The 19814-nt window shown below is 41.1% G+C and overlaps 1 protein-coding gene across 1 annotated transcript in view; it reads right to left on the minus strand.

Annotated features, from left to right (window-relative positions):
- Positions 1–6833: 6833 nt before the first annotated feature.
- syde2 (synapse defective 1, Rho GTPase, homolog 2 (C. elegans)) overlaps positions 6834–19814 on the minus strand; it is a 32638-nt gene continuing 19657 nt past the window's right edge. Inside the window, exons 4-7 of the mRNA XM_036521281.1 lie at positions 19563–19689; positions 11635–11816; positions 10897–11128; positions 6834–8550 (exon numbers count right to left, since the gene is read on the minus strand). Coding sequence (XP_036377174.1) covers positions 7958–8550; positions 10897–11128; positions 11635–11816; positions 19563–19689 — 1134 coding nt within the window. The 3' untranslated portion in view covers positions 6834–7957. The remainder of the gene's footprint in view (positions 8551–10896; positions 11129–11634; positions 11817–19562; positions 19690–19814) is intronic.

Raw genomic sequence — 19814 nt, forward strand, 5'->3', positions numbered from 1 at the left:
ACTTTTTTTTGGACATGATTTTTCCTGGGACAAAAGGATGACTTCTGCCCAGGTCAAGAGGCGGCAAACAGGCCTGCTTTGAGCAGTGACAGCCGGTGGTTAATATTAAAGAGGGGAAGGCTCCTGCATTATGCAGCGAGCAGCTGCCTGTTGCCAGGTTTTGCTCACTGGGTCAGATGCCATGTAAGCGAGCACAGGCTGTGGAGCGGAAATGAAATGCAGCAGAGCTGGGCAGATTAAACACTATACGGGTGACTTCACTCTTTCCATGACTCACAGACCTGTCAGAGGGGTCAGAGACTGCACTGAGGCAGACGTCCATATGGCCCAGGCACCACCAGAGAGGGAGACAAAAGACGCGCATGGGACTCAGCGGGGACCTCTCTAAATTATCAGCTTTTCTGGAGCCACTTGTTCACTCTCACTGATGAGCACAGCGATGGAATGTATTCCGGAGCTGAAAGACAGACCAAGCATCCTCATGTTGTTGTAAACTTTTACAAACTTTGGCTTTTTCACAGTTTAGTCTCACTAAGGAGAGATGTTAATGAGTAGATAGCATTAATGAATGGATATCACAGCAAAACTGAAATTGAAAATTTCACTTGTCCAGTTTGTCCAAAGCAAACGAATGATGTACTGCTGGTCCTTGAAGTCTGTCTTTTCCCTACGAGGCATTCAGTCAGCCAGAGTCTGTTGATTTCCACCTTTAATCCTTAGTGATTTCCCCTCAAATCTTTCATTTGGGAGTGGGGGGTGGGGTGGGGGGGCTGCATTCCTGTTTTATGACCTTCTTTAAAGGATCCCCTAGTCCTGGGAAACAATGTGAGCAGGTGCTGGGCAGGAGGGGTGTAAATCAGCCTGTCGAATTAAGCTATTCCATGGGCATTGTGCTGTCTTTCTGCTCTCTGGGGGATTGTGTGTGTCTGTGTGTGTTGGGGGGAGGCTAAATCTCTGCAACAGCACTCACATTTCACACATGTTCACCAAAGTCCAGCTGCACAGCAGCACAATATTGCCCTGTGCAACTTTGCGAATTGGTAATTCATGTGAGATACCTTGTCAGTTTGGCCACAGAAAAATGGAATGGTTTTCATTTTAAGAGACATAACAAGCTGGAATTTTTTTAAAAAGTTACCCGTCTTTGAAAGTTTTGATGAGCAAAAAATAAAACTATATGTAATGAGGTACTAAAAAAAATGAACAAACACTACGGACCAGGAAAGGTAGTTTAACAACAAAAATTTTAGGTAGTGTTACTGTAATATACCCCAAGTGGGTATAATGGCCCAAAATGTGTCATAGAGTATAGGCATAGTAGAGATGCCCTTAAATTTGCTTTGAATTGGCAGAAAGGACACAGAAACACAGAGAGCAAAATTATATTATTCCCAAAAAAGTATATATTATTCCAGAAAACATGAGGGTCACAGTCATTCACACTTTTAAGGAATCACTCTCAAGGAATCAACAAATATTGATCTATACCAGCATTCTACTTTGAAAGCTTCTGAAACTATACTGAGGTATCTGAATGCTTCCTGTTTAATTATGGTAAAAAGAAAGCAACACACAGAAGAGATTCATTTGTAGCATGAGTCATTATGGTTTGGCTCAGAGAACAGTGAAAGAGTCATTGATCTCCACAAGTTGGAATATGGCTATAAAAGAATGTTTTAAATGTTTAATATACCTCTTTTAGCAACACTGCTTCAAGGCTGCTGGTACAGTGGTAGTCCTGACAGGAAGTGAATGCAAGTGTACTACATCTTGCCACCAGGAGCTGTGAGACAAGTTGTTCAGAAGGCAAGTGTAAATTCAAAGGCAACAGCTGGAGATATCCAAGAAAAACTGGCATCTACAGGATAGCAAAAACTGCCACGTGAGGTAGCTTGTATAAAGGGTAGCATTTGTTTTTGGGTTTCAGGGGAGAAGTCAGACAAAAAGAGGTACCTTGAATTTTGCAGACTACTGAAGTTTTTGTGAAATTACTAGAATTATTAACCCACACAATTGTAACAATATTATATAACTTCATATATCATATGAAACAAAAATTTAGCTTTTTGGACATGTCTCTCTCATGCTTTTTGGACATGTCTCTCTCATCTCTTTGGGCATGCTTCTTATATTTTGTGTAGGATAGGCAAACCATATGTTGAAAAAAATATGCCTACTGTGAAATATGGCTGGAGGTGTGTTTTGTTTGGGGGCTGTTTTGCATCTATGTCCTAGAACCCTATTTATGATAAAATGAGTCATGAACTCCTGACATGTGCCAGGACATTTCTGCCAAAAACCTGTTTTGGTCAGCCAAGAAGGTCAAACTTGGCTGAAAATGGGAATTCCAGTATGATAGTGATTACATTTACATGGACATTAATATTCCTTTGTTAACCTGAATATTAAAGTATTCTGACTATGACAAGTCATGCAAACACCTTTGTTCCAATAAACATAACCCAAATAAGTTAGTGGTTAGTCATGAGAGATACAATAATTGGAATAATATTAATAATAGTGTAACTATTGAGTCAGGTAAATGCCTTGTTGGGAATATTCCTCTTAGAAGTACACACCAGCACATGTTCATTGTTTTGTATATAATTTTAGGTCATAATTCACTCGTTAGCTGCCTGTCATGTTAAAGTTGTATTTTTGGAGCAATGAAGTGACAGTTGTCAACAATAACCACTTGTGAAAATATGACTGTTCTGTACAAAGCTGTACAATGTTTGAAGATTGTAGTGTAACACTTTTAATTCTTTCATGCAAAAAAAAGATCCAATTCTTGATTTTTTCCTGTTAAATCATGTTTGTTCCTTGTTAATTAGGGGTTTATTACTGAGGGCCGTGTACAGTATATTGTAATGCTTGTTTTCCTGGCTGTGTCTCTTAGAGAAATTATAACTAGTTTCCATGGGAAAAACTTGTCTTAGAGCAAGGGAAATTTAAAATAAAAATACGGATTATGTATCAATAAAAATGGAATATTTGCATTAGAATGTAGTGGTGGACTTGACATTGCATGCCTAAGAAATGAACGCTGAAATGTACTCAAAGGTTTGTGAGGAAAGTTGAGGGTGAGGTGAGGGTTCAGTGGTCTTTATTCTGGCTTTATTCTAGTTATACAAATGTAAATATTATTTATGAAAGTAAAGAGCAAATCCAAAACGTCAGGGTTGGGGCATGATACTTAGGGGTACATGTTGGAAGTATGTAATTTATGGGACTTTAGGAAACCTTTGTTTTAGTGGAATGCTGCCCTAGACCTGCATGGTTTCTATGTGCAGAACTTTTAAATGGAATTATAATAGCTTATTGTATAGGTAAACTTTGTGCTTCCATCTGCTTCCTGCTGACAGTGAAACATTCTGGGTGGAGAGTCATCCTTCACACTATCAAGCAACCTTTATTTTTAGAATGATGTCACAGCCCTCTCCCCTTCCTGTCCTACTTTCCACTTTTGAGAGGTGCTGGTGTGTCTGATGTAATTCTGACACAGCCCATAGCTCTGCTGGAAGACACGAGGTGGCCTTATCATCTAACTTTCACTCTAAAAGGCTCTCGCGTAACTTGAGTTTCAAGCATTACTGAAGAAGAGAAAACACCAGATCAATGTCACTCCTTCAGAGCAGACCAATGATATCATACCTTAAAAAAATACCAGTTGCATGACATCATTGCTTCCTTGAAAATCATTTGTAATGCCTCTACACTTCAGGCAACAAAGTCACGCACTCATATTGTAGTTGGTTAGAAAGTTAATGGCAAAATATTGAAAAATGAACCACTATACTAGTGATTGTTTACCATATGCATAGTGAAGAAATCTTTTATTTAATCTCACAAATAATTTCTAATTGAGCCTTCTTTTATCTATGCAATGTGAAGCGGGTTTCTTTTGGGGGATGAGGAGATTAATTTTTGGGTGCAATTCTAAGTAGGATTAGGCTTATTAAAATGAAATACACAGGACCTGAATGACAGTAGAAGGAATTAATCCCAAAGGTCAAGGCCTGAAGGCCTGCGGCAGAGAGTGTTTTATGGGCTGTGGTGTGTGAGGCCCTCAGTACGGATCTAATCACCGCTCTCACCACTCCTGGACACTGTCACCAGCAGTGTCTGTCAGTGTTTTGTCAGAGAGCAGCCACGCAGGTCTCAGATGAGTTGCCAAGTAGAGACTGGGTCCAGAGAGAAGAAAAAAGAAAAACATCAAAAGTGAATGGCCTTTTCTACGCCTTTTATTAGCAGGCTTCCTACTGAAGGATACTTCAAGCATGGAATGTCCACCCTGAATGGTTCCCAGCAATTATATAGTTGCATATTTCTCCCAATCTCTATTACATTTATACAATCAAAAAAGACAGAACAAAACTTTGATCACAATCTTTTTATGGTAGTCAGCCATAAAACTAGAACTTGTATATATGTGTGTATGTGTGTGTCTCCTCAGGTAATGAAACCAAGGCCTAACTGAATCTGACCTCTAAGTGGATACGTTCCCAGGTGTGCCTCTGTGATTTCGGAGGGGTAGAATTTCTTTGTGAGATTATCACCTCTCTTTGCGGCAGACAGTCAGGCAGGGTCTTTACTGTCTCACAGAGTTCAGCCACAACCAGACCCTGCTCCACAGGGTCCTGTTTCACACGTGCAGGTGGCTGTCAAGGATGTTTACAAAAGGGCCTAAAGCACTTTCAAATTAAATTAGAACAAAAGTTCACATCAGTTCACTGGAACAGACTGCCAGATATTCAATAACAGTATAACATGACAAAACAGCCAGAAGGTATTCTTTCTTATTTTGACTCTGGCTGATTTAAAATAAAATATCAGTCTGCTTGTATCATCTGCTTATATCATCATCAAGTGTGATGATACAATTGTTAAATAATATTCTAATAGCTAGATATAATGTCAGTCACACAATATCATGGTGGCTTACTTTATAAAAATTTTAAAACTGACTACTTAAGTTTATTTACACATGCAGTTACTCAGGACTACTCTTCCAGTCCATTCTGTGGAGCTCACCCGGCTACACTTTATCATTTTATAAGGCAGACAAGATAGTTTCTGTGAAGTGAACAGAATACTAAGATTTAAATGGCATAAAGTTTTGTAACACAGACCTGAGTCATTTATGCTTCAGTACGTTGAAATTTTGTAAGTGTCAAACACCTAACCATTCAAAAGAGACAGTGGGAGTTTTGGCCTTTTCAGCCATATCCTCCTGATCTTACGCACTCTACTGCTCACAAACAGAAACAACTTCCTCCTGTCTGTCTAAATCGCTCTCATTCACTTGCCCAATATCCTAAAGTACACACACATTGAGGAGCTTGAAATAAGAGACGGCATGAATTAAATTCTAATTTTATAATGCTGATACAACATCTAGAAATACTTAATGAAGGGTTTGGCTCTTCATCAGACAAAATGCTTATCCAGGCCTGCTTTGGTATGGCCAGAGGAAATTTTCTCAGTTCCATGGCATCACAAAAACACACCTTTAAGGACACAGAGTGCTTATATTACAGTTACTTACATACAGCCATTTTCAGAGAGCCCACAAAAACCACATAAAAAAAGACTCAAATCCAGTACCATTTTGTAATGCATGCAATACTATAAAAAGCCTAAAATTTCCATGTATCTGCAGGCTAACATGTTTGTAGTGCACTTTCATTGATCATTAGTGCAGTATAACAATGTTTTCTGGTGGGATTATCCCCGCATGAAGGTGTGGGGATTTCCTACAACTATGGAGACTATGGGGGTCTTCCCCATCCAGTTTCATCACAGTCAGCTCTTTTTCAGCTGTATCACTGTAAAAGACCACACCTGAATTACCAGCTGGATGATCATGTGGCAGCACAGGAGTTTAGTAGTGACAGGATGCTGGGCAGGTAAAATGAGTGAATGTCACCTCCACTGTCTGTAACATTTGACAGATGCAATCGTTCAACTTCAATACATCAATCAGCCAAACCATGTAAAGCAAACAACAGATCTTGCACACAATGCACATGTGAAATATATACTTTAATATGATAATACATTTATTTCTTCCCCAATCAATACACAGTAATATCTTACCATTCAGTGATACTTTCATCACATTGGGTGTCTGTTCCAGGATAAAAACAAACAAACAACAACAAAAAAAACTAATACATATATTTATATAGCTGTTTTAATAATGAGCTGTGAGGAATGCATTTATACAAAGAAAAGTAGAACCAGCTCACATTGTACAATACTATACAACACTGAGAAGAGAGAGAGGGAAGCGCACTGACATGAACCTGACGGATGGCACAGACCCTGCTTGCCTTTGCTTTCAGTGGTGCATGGCAGTGCCTAGAGGGTGCTCACAATACTCTTAAAATATCCAGACATTATACACTTATACACTGACCAATCAAAACTGGTTTCTGGGACAAATTTAATTTAAGTTTTTACATTTCAAATTTACAATTGAACATCATGTGTGAGCAGCTGCCAAAGGAAAAATGAACAGAGTAAAAAACAATGACAAAACAACACAATATGTACAGCTATAAACACCCTGGACAGCAAAGGGTGAAACAAGCTTGTTTTTGCATGTAAAGCTTCTGACCATGTAACGTTCAGTAAAGTTAAACCAACAATCATCAATAAAGTCCATACAAACAGTGACTAAATACATACCAAATATATTCAGATTGAACAAAAAAGCCTTTCTTAGAATATGAATATTCAACACTTATATTTTTACACTAAAATAGTTTCATTAGTCCCACAAATTATTTCAAAGCATAACACATTTTAACATGAAAGGTACAGGTAGCTTGAGGACAAAGCAATCCATTATATGAGATTGTTACTATATGTCAACAATACTAAAAGGTAATTGAGAACATTTAAATATCAATATGGAAAAATAAGCTGACGAATAAAATATACTGCAAATACAATTTATATGTGTGTGTGTGTGTGTGTGTGTGTGTGTGCGTGCGTGTGTATGTGTGCGTGCGTGTGCGCACGCGCGTGCTTGTTAAATACTGATAATTCTGGATCCCTGGATAGTTGAATTTTATTAAATTATTAAGTAACCAATGTTCTGTCATAGGATGTGAAGTCTCCACTATAATGACTGCTTCTATGAACAGTGGGTTGCCAGGCAATTAAGTCTCTCTGATAGTTGGCTTTTGCCACTCTGTGCATCATAAAAGCTGCTTGTGTCCACATTTAATCAAAGAAAAAAATATATATAGATAAGGGGTTACAAAAATAGAACATAAAAATCTTTGCATGTACACAGTGACAGAGAAACCATTTTTTCCAATATGATACAACACGTACCATTTATGCTTAGAAGAAGCACAATATGTTTAGCACCTAATGAACATTTATCACATCTCATAATTATTTATCACTGTATAGTTCCTTTGAATTGACAAATTAATTTATTGATAACTGTCTACCTCAGGCTCTTCCTGCACGAGAACCACCACTCAGGCCCCTGCAATGCCTCAAGCATGCTGGGGGAGGGTTTGTTAGCCACTGGTGTTCACCACAGTTCAGTCCACAGCCTGCATCTGCTTGCCCAAGCTCTCCCAGCTTCATAAGTGCATTGGTTTACATAACATACATGTACCTCAAAAGCTCTCCACTGCCACGTGTACCACCTTTACACAATTAAGGCACCTTTTACACCCCTTGGGGTCAATGGATTCTTCTAATAAGAAGAAAAACAAACAAACCGAACAAAACCAAACGACACCCTAAACAGTCACCGGAAAACATTGAAGGAATGCCTATGGCAGGTAGGGAAACTCACAGAGACGGGCGAGAGAGAAATGCCAGTCTCACAATAGTATAGAAGCGTGCAGCTGGCAGCAGTGTGGCCCCAGCCAGGCCTGAGTCCCACACCTGTGCTTATTATAGCTCATTTCTTAGCTTGTTCATTCAGTCAGTAGCCTACGTTGAACTTGTTCTTATTCAGCTCCCTCTCCAAGTTCCCGATCAAAGTGTCAATGCTCTCCTGCAGGTCCTTGAGGTTGACTCTGTTGCTCAGAACTGGGCTGATCTCCTGGATTTTCATATAGGCCTGATAGGTGTGCTCTTTGGCTAGGTGCTCCTGGGTTGACAAAATGTGATTGGTGGATTCCTCAGGCTGGCCAGTCTCCTCCGGCTCCCCCTCCACCTCCTCCGGTGTGTCCTTCTCCTCCAGCGCCTGGGTCTCCTGCTCCTGCCTTTCCAGCCCCTCCTCTGCGCTCTCAGTGTCCTCCGATGGCACGTCGTCATAGTCGGCATCCTCACTGGTGCTCTCCTTCAGGGGCTGGAAGTAGCTCTCCCCACAGCAGCTCCAGTCCCCGGCGTAACGGTTGCTGGGGCTGTCCAGTCTCCCGGGTTTGGGGCGCAGAACTCCTGCCATCTCTGCCTCACTCAGATTCAAAATCTGGGGACGCTCCCTCCTCCTGCGCAGGTATTGAGGGGCGGCCGGAGATAGTTCTGCTGGGGGCTCCTTCACAGGGGTAGAGGTCTTGCCTTGGGTGTCCACCACTAAGGAAGAGAGAGGGAAAGGGTTACTCTGCCACTTTTCACAGTCTGAAGCATGGAGAGATGGGGGGGGGGGGGGGGTTACAAGCCATGCAGCAGAGAAACATGCCAAATCCACTCTGCAAACATGTCTGAAAATTTCATTTGTGGTGATTACATAAGTCATGACATCATGAGTCACAAGAAGATTCATGTGAATAAGCCTACAAAGTCAAATGCTCATGTCCCTAAAAATACTTGCAGAGGGGAACTGTCTGAGTTTTCTACTGTTTATATAGTACTGCTGTATGTGAGTAATTGTCCTATCAGGTGTTATATATATGTTGGGAGTTATATGAATCTATCCTTAAATTAACACACAACAGACTTCTGAGTCCACACCAAAAAATACAGCCCTGCCAGGATGTAAAAAGGGAAATAAAAACAGCATACAAAAAAACATTAGCACATTTTTTTCATCCATAAAATGACTGAGCTCTGTTTAGTTTTGAGCACTCAGACACAGCCATGGCTCAGTTACCTGTCCTCCTCTTTACAATCAGTGTGTAACTAACTCTTCGCCACCTTTAGCTGCTTCCTATATTCAGTGGTGAAACAAAAAAATTCCATGAAATCAATCTGCACAATTCTGCTGCTAAGGAGAGCAACATCATTGAAGCAAACAGGTACTACAACAGTACTTTTAATGTCTGGTGTCTGGTGTCCTGCTGCCAAGTGTGCAGGTACTTTTAAAGGCAATTTTACAGGAAACAACCATTATAAAAAAAGAACATCAAGTTAAAACTCAAAGCTACTAGGGTCTTGATTTCATCTGTGTGTCTAAGCTCATGGCACCATGTAAAAAACAGTTCTACTTCCTGGAAGCATGGACAGAGGAAATGTTAAACATCTGGAAGCTTTGTGGTTGATCCCTGGATATGGAGGGGGAAAAACAACCTGAACTCCCAAAGTGTCTCATCATGTGAGGACTAGAGAGGCCTCCAGCACAACAACCACTGCAACGTCCCTGACAATCTAAAAATACCCTGGCCTTCACGTGCTTCCACCCACCCAGCTCCTCTTTCCTCCGCACAACCCCACCGCATAACCCGTCCCTGACCACCTGCTTGTTCCTCAAACACACTCGCTAAAGCACACAGTCACAGAGGAGGGCCTAGTCCTTGCTCACATCCTAAGTCTGAAGGCGGGACTTCACACAAGCTGAAAATTTAACCTAATGACTGTGAAATGTTAGGGTGAAGCTCTGGGCTTAAGGTTAGGTTAGGAGTGGCCCTTAATTATAGATGGTGTGCACCGCTTTTTGAAACCAAGCAAGTCGACGTCAAGGTGGGAGTAATGTGAATATTAGATTACAGCTTGAGCCAGTGTTAAATTACAGTTGGGTCAGGGTCAGAGCTACACTTGGGTTTCCAAGGACTGGGACTGTAATCTGACAAGGGTTTCCGAATCAATACCTAACTGGAAGGTTGGCAATACCCACCCTTCATATCTTCATCTGTAACATGTCTGCTATCTGTAATTAAAGCCACACTGTCTAAGAATTAGTATGACACATTTATTTTAGGTGGTCCAAGGTTATTTTTAATGTAAAAGGAAGCACTATATGGATGTTACATGCTAGTCCTTGTATATACAGCCACATCAAGTGGTAACACAAACACTGGTCAGATTATTATTAACGTAGCGGAGGCATTTCAAGGGGTTCACTTATTTTCCTTCATATTTACATAACCTTCAATTCCTAAACCTTTCTGTAATTCTACACTCAATGCCTATCCCTTGCTCAGCTAATAAACATACCATTCAACACATCTCACTTCAGGCAAAGGGGGAATTAACTACTCGATGTATCTTGGCATACTAAGAGACAAATGACAATCTTCAACTACAAGGTGTAAGGGTGTGTGTTCTGGATGGCAATTTATGAAATGGTGATCCAGAGTATAACTTAGAAGGCTTGTTAACAGTAGGCTTTTAAATCATGATGAGGTATTTTGCTGACTATTCCATGTATAACACATACTACAGTAACAAAAAGCCATTTGCACCCAGGTAAGCATAGAAATCAGAGACATAAAATCATTAACCTTGATGTTAAAGATGAATTGACATGGCTGGAAGAAATCTGTGCTCAGAATGGTAACAGGACTTTCCTGGTTATTATTTTAGAGTATCGTATGATTTTGAGAACGTTTCTCCAACCAAACAAGGTATTCAAACTGACAGTCTCAAGAATTGGACAAGTCACACAAACTCACAGTCAATCCAGAAAAAAAAAAAAAACACACAATTGAAACAAAACAGGAGCACAGAGGAGAGAATGAGATGTAGGAGCCCTGGGCACTGTACCTGGCCAAAGCTGCAGGAGGTAGTGCAGCACCTCAATGTGCTTCTTGAAGTGCAGGGCGCTGGCCAGCTCCTCAGAGTCGATGAAGACCCGATTGCTGTGGCAGGAAGCCTCCTGGCGCTGGCTCAGCAATACTGGTCCAAAGCAGACAGCCAGGTTCTGACATGTCATTTTGTTCACCTCGTGGTGGGAGGCGACCAGCTTCAGATGGTCCAGCAGCTTCCGCAAGGTAACCTGCCACCGGCAACAGACAACACAAATAACATAAGTCAGCATAGTCAGGTTAAAGTAACAGATAAAGTACAGGATATAATATGGCTAATATATAACAAGTTTACAAGAAGATTTCATTAAGGCTCAAGGTTGACCATGGTCAGGTTGACAGAAAAGGGGAAGCTCTATTCCACCACTGAGGCAGGCGAGGGCTTAGCTGGTCCAAGCCGTCTTCTCGCAACACGTTTGTACATCCAGACCTCAAGGAACCCACTATCAGGACCCAGTCAAAGTATGTTTATGCCTGCTAGCAGCTGCGGGCCCACAACCAATGTCATCTGTGAGCTGTGGCCATGGCAGGAATGTCAAGGAGCCCAAACAAAACTTAAGGTGCAGTGCGCAACTTTCTGCAATAAATGGTGAGAACATCACTGCCCAAAACAACAGAAACATTTCACTGCATCTGTCTAAATGGAACAAGCCACTGAATTGGACACCACTGTTACTCTTGTCACGCGTACACCAACCTTCTCCACCTCCGGGAGGATCTCAAGGAGGCTGACGGTGTGCTCAGAGTCTGCAGGGTCATTCTCGCACCCCTTGGCGCCAATGCGCAGGGGCCTCTTAGCCATGGAGTCCAGAACGGCCTCGTACAGCTGCTTAGTTATCAGGGGAGAGGGCAACTCCCGCAGGTAGTCCTTCAAGACGCCTGGAGAACAAGAGGAAGACACAAAAATATCATAAAGATGCACTCACTACTACGGAAACATGATGACACCTTTAAAAACAATGATCAATAGGGGAGGAGACAAAAGCTGGACTGGCTACTTTTTACTGCAGAACACACTTTTCATGCTTAACAGAGCATTTCTTCCAATGATCTACACAGAAGTATAAATACTGTACCCATCAGTAGCAGCACGAGAGTCATGAATGCTCAATAAAAGGAATTTTTACAATGTGAGCTGTCGGGCCTTGGTAACTGCAAGGACAGCCCATTGTTCTAGAGTGTTTTATGGGGTCTTGTGTGATACCTGATTGGAATCAGACATGACACACCAGGTTGAGAATGTGGGGCTGTGTCTAGTGATAATGATGTTCATAACCGTGGCATCCACTCCACCCCCAAGGTCCAAACAATACGAAGACCAGACATGAAACTCACACTATCTCTCCCCAGCCATTGAGGAAAATCCCAATAAATTAAGGATAGAAAAGATCAACGAAAACATCTTGCCAGCATTCTGTTTCTTGCCAGCGAATATTTTTTGAACATAATACTGTGAATACTGCCAAAGAGCTTCATTCCTGATGGATCTTTAAACCTAGGCCTTAGCTGGCCTAATTCAGCTGATGTCCCACATGAAGGGGACTTATAACAGGCCCACTTACTGCTCATTACCAAGCAATAGAAAGAGTCCTAAAACCTGAAGACATGTTCTGTCTACTGACAGAGAACATCTATGTGACACCATTCACTTAACTATTAAAATGTTTTAAAGCTTACATGCATATGGATGGCCTGACAATAAAGCTCTCTTGACTTAACTTGACAATAACATACTCATCTAAAGCACTGCAAATTTAGCTGGAAATCTGTTTAATGTGACCTCAGACCTCAGAACTGGCATAAACAACTCTGAGCAGTTTGGATGTCTGCATGTCTGACAACACTACTCAGCATTTTGCAACACAAGCCCTAAAGGTGTCCACCTTACTTTAAATTCCCTAAACATCATGAGAGTGGACCTTCATTCACTTATAGGCTGCTGCTGGAGAACAGGAACAGAAGATCACTTTGATCCCATCCTATGCATTATGTTTCCATTAATCCTAACAAAGAAATTAAACAAACAGAAAGGAAGGAATTAATTAGGGACTAATAAATCTGTCCTGAATGTTAGCCCTGTCATTCTACATGATTGTTAACCAACCCAACAAAGAAACAGTCCCGTAGGGTCAGTAAATGGCCTGGCAGATTCAGTTTACAACTACTGATGATCTTCAGACTAGGCCTGTTACTCCATGGTTGACATCACAAACGGAATTTTATCAAAAGTCCTTTACAGCTATCATCTCACCGAGGGTGTGTTAATGTCAAAGTTCAATGTTTAAAGGCAGGGGACAATATAATGAGTTAAATCAAATTTTTACAATAGACTAAAAACAAACCAGCGCTGTCTGTATTTTTACACATTGGCAGGATACACATTACAGGGTATTTTAATCTAATTACATTTAATACTGCTTTCTTTAACACCCCAGTTCACTTTAAAACATAGTTTTCAAAAATCATTAGCCAGGTGTTTCAATTTTAAATTAGCTGACTGTAACCAACACAGTAATCTTAATGGTTTACTGTGTCTGCACTGCCATATGGATGTTAACAGCACCAGAATTTCAAAGTTAAATCTCCCTTTTCACTACCACTACCTAGCCTACAAGATAAACAAAACACCAAATACATTTCTCCAGCAAAGATGCAAAGATTTATAATTGATCCCTCTAAAATCACTGTCATATACATAAAGCTATTACATTTGTGATTTCATGGACCCTTTACATTTTTTCTTCCAGCTGAAACAAACTTTGCTGAGAATGTGAAGAAGAGGGTCTCTTAGCTCTGGCCTCTGTTCCAGTGACTGATCCACTGCCACTGCATTACTCAAGACTCAACACGTCTCAACATAACAGCAAAGACCTGTGTGCTTGGACTTGTTCATTCCAAACCAGCAGCACCCACAACAGCTCAAAATAACAGTCTTCTTTCCTGTAAAGAACAAGACCTTGCAAGGTCTATTACTATGGTAAACATTTACAAGTGGATTCTCTCAGACGACATCCACACTAAAAGGTATGTGTTTTGCCAAGCTGTGGGGCTTGATGAGAGAGAGAGAAAAAAAGACTACAGAGTGTTTACAGTTTCCACTATTTTTCCTTGTGGGCCAGGTGGCAGTGAGCCAGTACATAGCAGTAGACTTTGGGGGGGGGATAGCAGTGGAGGTAACTGAGTTCTTGGAAAATAATTTGATTTATAAGGACACTGGTAACACAGGAGTCCCTGTTACATAAGTAATCAGTATGGGCAAAAGAAAAAAATATTGTGGATAAGTCATTTTGCTGACAGTCTCTTTAAAGCTGGGTTGAGATGATGCTGATGAGTAGCTGATTTTCACTCCTTGTGAAAGCCAGCTGCTCTTCAAAAAATCAGTTGCTTTTCAGCTGTTCACTGTTCTCCAAACATTGACAGAAACCACCACTTAAACACCTTTTACATAAAGAAAACCTATAAAACTGAATTAAGTAATTGTAACTGCAGCCACAGATTCAGTTCCCAACTCTTAACTGATATATCCATGGTATGACTAAACGATGTTACGTATGTACATGTATGAATTAAAACAGAACCAACCGAATATGCAACTTCTTCCACTATACTGCACTTCCATGGGACTAGTTAGATTTTCAAGATTTTTCTGTTAACTGGCAATTTCTGATCAAAAATCAATCCTCATATTCTGAAGGAGCAAATTTAAATGTGCAATGAACCAGCTAGATTGTAGCTAGCATAATGATGCAAAAAAATCTTTCAGTCTCTGGAGATTGCTAGAGGAAACACTGGTTTGTTTTTGCCTTGCGACCTTGGTGACTCCATCTGTAATAACAGCAAGCAGATTTAATATAAACACCAATAACCTCTGTGCAAGTGTGAAGTGACCCAGAACACCAAGAATGCTGCCTTTATGTGGTGGTAAATCATTAGCCTGCTATGACTCAGCTGCATATTTGCTCTGTGTTAAAGGACCTTAACCCCTATTGGTTGGAGCAGGAATTCAACACACAAGCAAATCCCAAAAGAAAGGCAAGGTCAAGGCTCTGGAGCAAACAGGTGGGTTTCCTGCAGGTGTTCCCCATTCTCACAGCCAACGAGGCTGCGGACAGGCATTCAAATGCACAAAGTATGAAGAAGAGAGAGTGGACTGATTAAAAGAAAACAGAAACACCTGCCGGTTTTAAGGTGAGGATAAGAATATTATTCAAACTCTATCAGCCTCAGAAGAATGAAAATGTTGACAGCATTCTACACTTCCATCACCATTGTGGGACTCCATTTTCCGTGTTACTCCCAAAACATAGCCTTCACTTGCTACGAATCAATCAGCTCCCTTGGGCTGTCTTAAATGAAGGCCTGTTAAGAATCTGTCGTCTGATGTGGTGGTATGGAGGCATGATGCTGCCGCTACTTTTGTATCACTGAACATTTCCATCATCCCGCATGTCAAACAGATCCGCTGTTGACCTCATGTTCAGGCAGACGATGGGATGCTGACTACCAGGGCGGGAGAACAAACAGGCGCTTGTTCTGTCCCTCGGCGCTGACCGGGAGAGGGGTGCAGCCCAGCCCACTGCCTCGCGTGCAGTTCTGACACCCACACAAAGTTGTACCTCTTTGTATCCAGGGCGCCTCCTGGCCAGCCCAGAGTTCAGCTAATCCCCAATGCATGAGTCAAATACCATCTGTGTTTGTTCGGCAACAAAGGGGGCACTTGTTAATGACTTTCCATGTCTTCACACGATGGTGGGGGGGGGGGGGGGGGGGGGGGTCAGGATCTAGGACACGAGTTAGGCCCTATACTAACTGGCTCCACTCTTATCGTTGGCCTCCCATAAACACTCCCCTCACCGCATTAAAAAACACACTTAAAAAGTGTCACTCTGGAATAGTCTAAGTTCTCTTCAGAGCTTATCATTAAGGCCACTCTTTCTGGTGGCTACCTGCCAGGGTTCGATAAGGTCCCTATCTGCTGCTGCCAGGTGGAGCAGCATCATCTGTTTGTGTAATGCTTCAGGAAAGCCTCATTCTCTAGTCTGTAAACACAACAAGACTGGCTTCATTCCTTTTAAAAAAGAGCTACCATAGCAAAACAAACAAACAAAAAAAAAAAATCAAGTGAAGGCTGAAGCTGAAGGCTCTGCTAATGGCTCACTAAAACTGTCTCAAGGAACCCTGACTTAGAAGGGACCTCCCCTGTAAGTACGGTAAACAACCCTGACGTGACTACAAGGGAAAATGTGACAGAGGAATTAACTGGTCAGGCTTCCCAGTATCCCTTCTGTCCGTTTGCCTGCAGATGAAATGCCTGATGGCATACAACCTAGCCAGAAGCTTTGCCCTGGAATGTCTTAGAGTCAAATTAGGTGGAGAGAGATCTTAGCCTGGATAATTAGAGTCACCCGTGCCTCATCCGATCTGGTCTGCAGCAGTGATTTGATTAAAACACTACAGGTCACCACTTTGGTAACCCCGTGGTCTTCTCAGCTAATTCTGCTAATGGCAGCATGTGGGGCAGGGGCTAGAGAAGATACTAGCCATGAGGAAGCAGGATTCAAATGCATTTTCGTCAATTTCAAGATCTCCTAACCAGAGCAACTCACAAAGTACTTGCACATCAATGTTTACCTATTACGTTATTAATGTTTATTCATTTTCAAGTTCACAAAAGAGGAGAAAAGGTGGCAGAGGTATGCTGCTGTCATTCTACTGGAGAAACTCCAGTCATAAGGGATGAGCAAACATTCACCACCCTACCCTATTCAGATGGCTCTGTGGGACACTGCTGTTGTAGCTCTGATCATAGACAAGGCATTTTACCTCAACTGCTCTACTCTACTATACTGGAAAACCCTAGCCATATAAACGGATTATGCAAAGTGTAATATCAAGCAGTGTGAAAAAGGTCAGACAGATACACAGATAGGATACACATACACTCAAACTTGCAAAAAGACACAGCTTCTGCATTCATCTGCGAAGGCCTGGAACAGCTTAGCTTGATACAGCTCCAAATTATTATTATCTGAATATTCAATAAAAGATTGATGACCAGGGAAATGCCTTTTCTGAACCACTGTCTGGATTACGGTTTAAAACAAAAATGACCAAATGCTGCACATGTTTTGCAAGCTTTGGATTGAACTTTGACCCCAGTTAATCCCTTTCACTACCTCTGCTTTTTAAATTAGCCTTGTGACATGCAGCCCCTCAGCTCCTCTCTCTGGCCTGCTTCTTAGCTGCCCTGTCTCCGCCATAACTCCCCACCCCCCTCTTCAACAGTAAGAGAGCTCCCTCCCCCCTCTAGCTATCTGCAACACCCACTCGCTCCGCAAAGCAAATTTAGACAGCAAGCAAAAACCAACAATTCACATTGGTGCTGCCTCTTTTTTTCTGACCCGCTCGACTGTTAACTGTGTTCTTTACCCTGACATGCAAATTCATGCGGATCAAAGCAGACATGATACAAGATCGGCATTGTGGGCCTCTTCCCAAAACCAACAAGAGCCCATGACCACAGACTTCCACGGTCTTCCATGGACAAAAAGCATGTGAAAGTCTTTTCCAACCTTTTTTCTCACTCCCTGATTTCTTTCATGTGTTGAGGAGAGAGTCTGACTGCTAAAGCATGTCGATAATCGATTTACTTCACTGACAATTCACTTATTTCAAATGTTTAGATTCACAACATACCTAATGGGAGCTGGGTTGTGTAATGTCAACCATCCCAAACCACAAGGGAGGGAGCTATTTGTAGAGAGCCGTACACTCATAACTTCAGACACCTAGTGTTCTTGAAGGTAGCCCACAAGTCCTAAATGAACCTGAAGTGCTTTCAGTTTGGTCAGCAGATAAGATGAGGCATTTCTGTCTGAGTTTTGTTTAATGGTTTTTGATGACCTCGGATGGTCAGGAGATATGAAGACAAGCATGCCTGGACCTGGAGAAAAATGACACGAATGCAGTCTGGTTCATGTCAGGATACTCACCTACCACCTCAGCAGAAACCAAAGAAATACTAAGCTGTGTCTTCTTGCCAAGGAAGAAAATTGCCCTTTAAGTCCTGATAGTCTTTTTATTACAACATACCCTTTTAGAAACCTGGTTATCACAGAATCTTTTTAAATTCAAGATCAATCAATAAGGCTGTTCTTACATTTGATAAAATTGTGAATGGCTCATAAAAGTCTGTTAGTGCAACTTTAAAGCTTTGTTCATCAAACAACCCCAAACGCACATTACTGTCAGCTATAGTTAACAACAATTAGCTCTACTTCTCTCTGTCATGCCCAGCACTCACATTCCAAAAAATAAGCTTTTAATTTCTGTTTCACAATGAATACATTTAACACATATGCACACACAATCTCAGGTAATTATGTTCAATTATGTTATACTACTGTTCTGATACTGCCTTTAATGAGGGCCCCTTATTTTCTGAAATTGTGGAATCACTGACATACAGCATTAATGTTATCAAAAATAGTCAGGTATTTCATAACTGAACAAAATAATTTTGGGCTACAAAGAACTGTGTTTTGGGTTTAAAATCTGACGCAGTGTGCCACTGGGTTTACAAATACAATAAGGGAGAAGAAGTTAGCTCTACAAAACAATCACAGATCATCTAAAACCTACCAAACTAATGAATTCACATAGTCTCTACAAACTGACTACCTGTTGAATGTGTGTTATAATGAAGTTGATAATGTGTTTAAAAAAGTTGTGCAGCACAGCCTAGTTGCCAGATGCCATGGTAGGAAAAAGAAAGCTTTCTGCAAATGAAAAACATCCTAACCTTATGATAGTTTTAAGACAAACCAAAATATGCAGTTGAAGAAACAGGCATTCCACACTCTACTCTAAGATTCTAAAAAAATGGGACACAAAAAAATGAAGGTAGTGTAGGTCACCGTGCCAGTCACCGTGGACACACTCCATTTCTCTAAAGTTATTTTATTTTTTATGTTTAATTTTGTTGCATATTACTTATTTTTCAAATAAAGACTTTCTAAAATTGTGTACATTTTTGTTCCATGCTTCCATACATAATTTAGCAAAGGACATTTCTCAATGAATCAAGAGGGAAACGTTTCAAGCATTCACATCCATTGTATCCCTTCATTTTAATTCTTCTTGTAAAAATCCACTGCTCCAAAGATTCACCTATTTTAAATGGATGTGATTATACAGTATAGAGTGCACTGTATAATAATGCCACTGATGACACCATTCATTCCAGTGGCTGACCAGCTAGTAGACGAATAACTATGTAGTAATCGCTGAATCACCTAGTTTACTTTAGGGTTAATGCACTGGAAATCAAAAGCAACATTTTCATTTTTTTCCATTTACAAGCAAACATCTTCAATATGGAATAGTTGTTATACTTTATTTTAGCTTGCATGGTGTAACACAAAAATAAGACCTCTTTATGGGGGTCTTTATATAGGGCCTATTGTAACCTACGTAAGTACCTCTGGAAAAGAACGTCTGCTAAATGACAATAATGTAATGTAATGTTTCCTTACTGTATTCATTGTATACCAGCACAGGATAGGAGGATTTCTTTAGGTGACCGGGTATTGGGAGGGTGCCCGACAGTTATCAGGATGCACATACCTGTAATCACGTTGATATCAGGGTACTGGCTCTCAGAGAGCTCAACGACACGACTGTCCCTCTCAAAGGCCTCCCTCAGCTCTTTCTTGACCGCTGCCGAGCCGCAGAGACGGTACAGCCCCACCACCTGTTGAGACACAGGCATGATCCTCAGCCCAGGAAGTAGGAAGCACAACTAAATACAAACAATATCTGGTCTTCTCACCCTAACGTAACAGGCTGTGGAAAACCTAGTTTACAACACTGGGTTTG

This window comes from Megalops cyprinoides, chromosome 2 (assembly GCF_013368585.1).
Source record: "Megalops cyprinoides isolate fMegCyp1 chromosome 2, fMegCyp1.pri, whole genome shotgun sequence".
Classification (NCBI taxonomy): Eukaryota; Metazoa; Chordata; class Actinopteri; order Elopiformes; family Megalopidae; genus Megalops; species Megalops cyprinoides.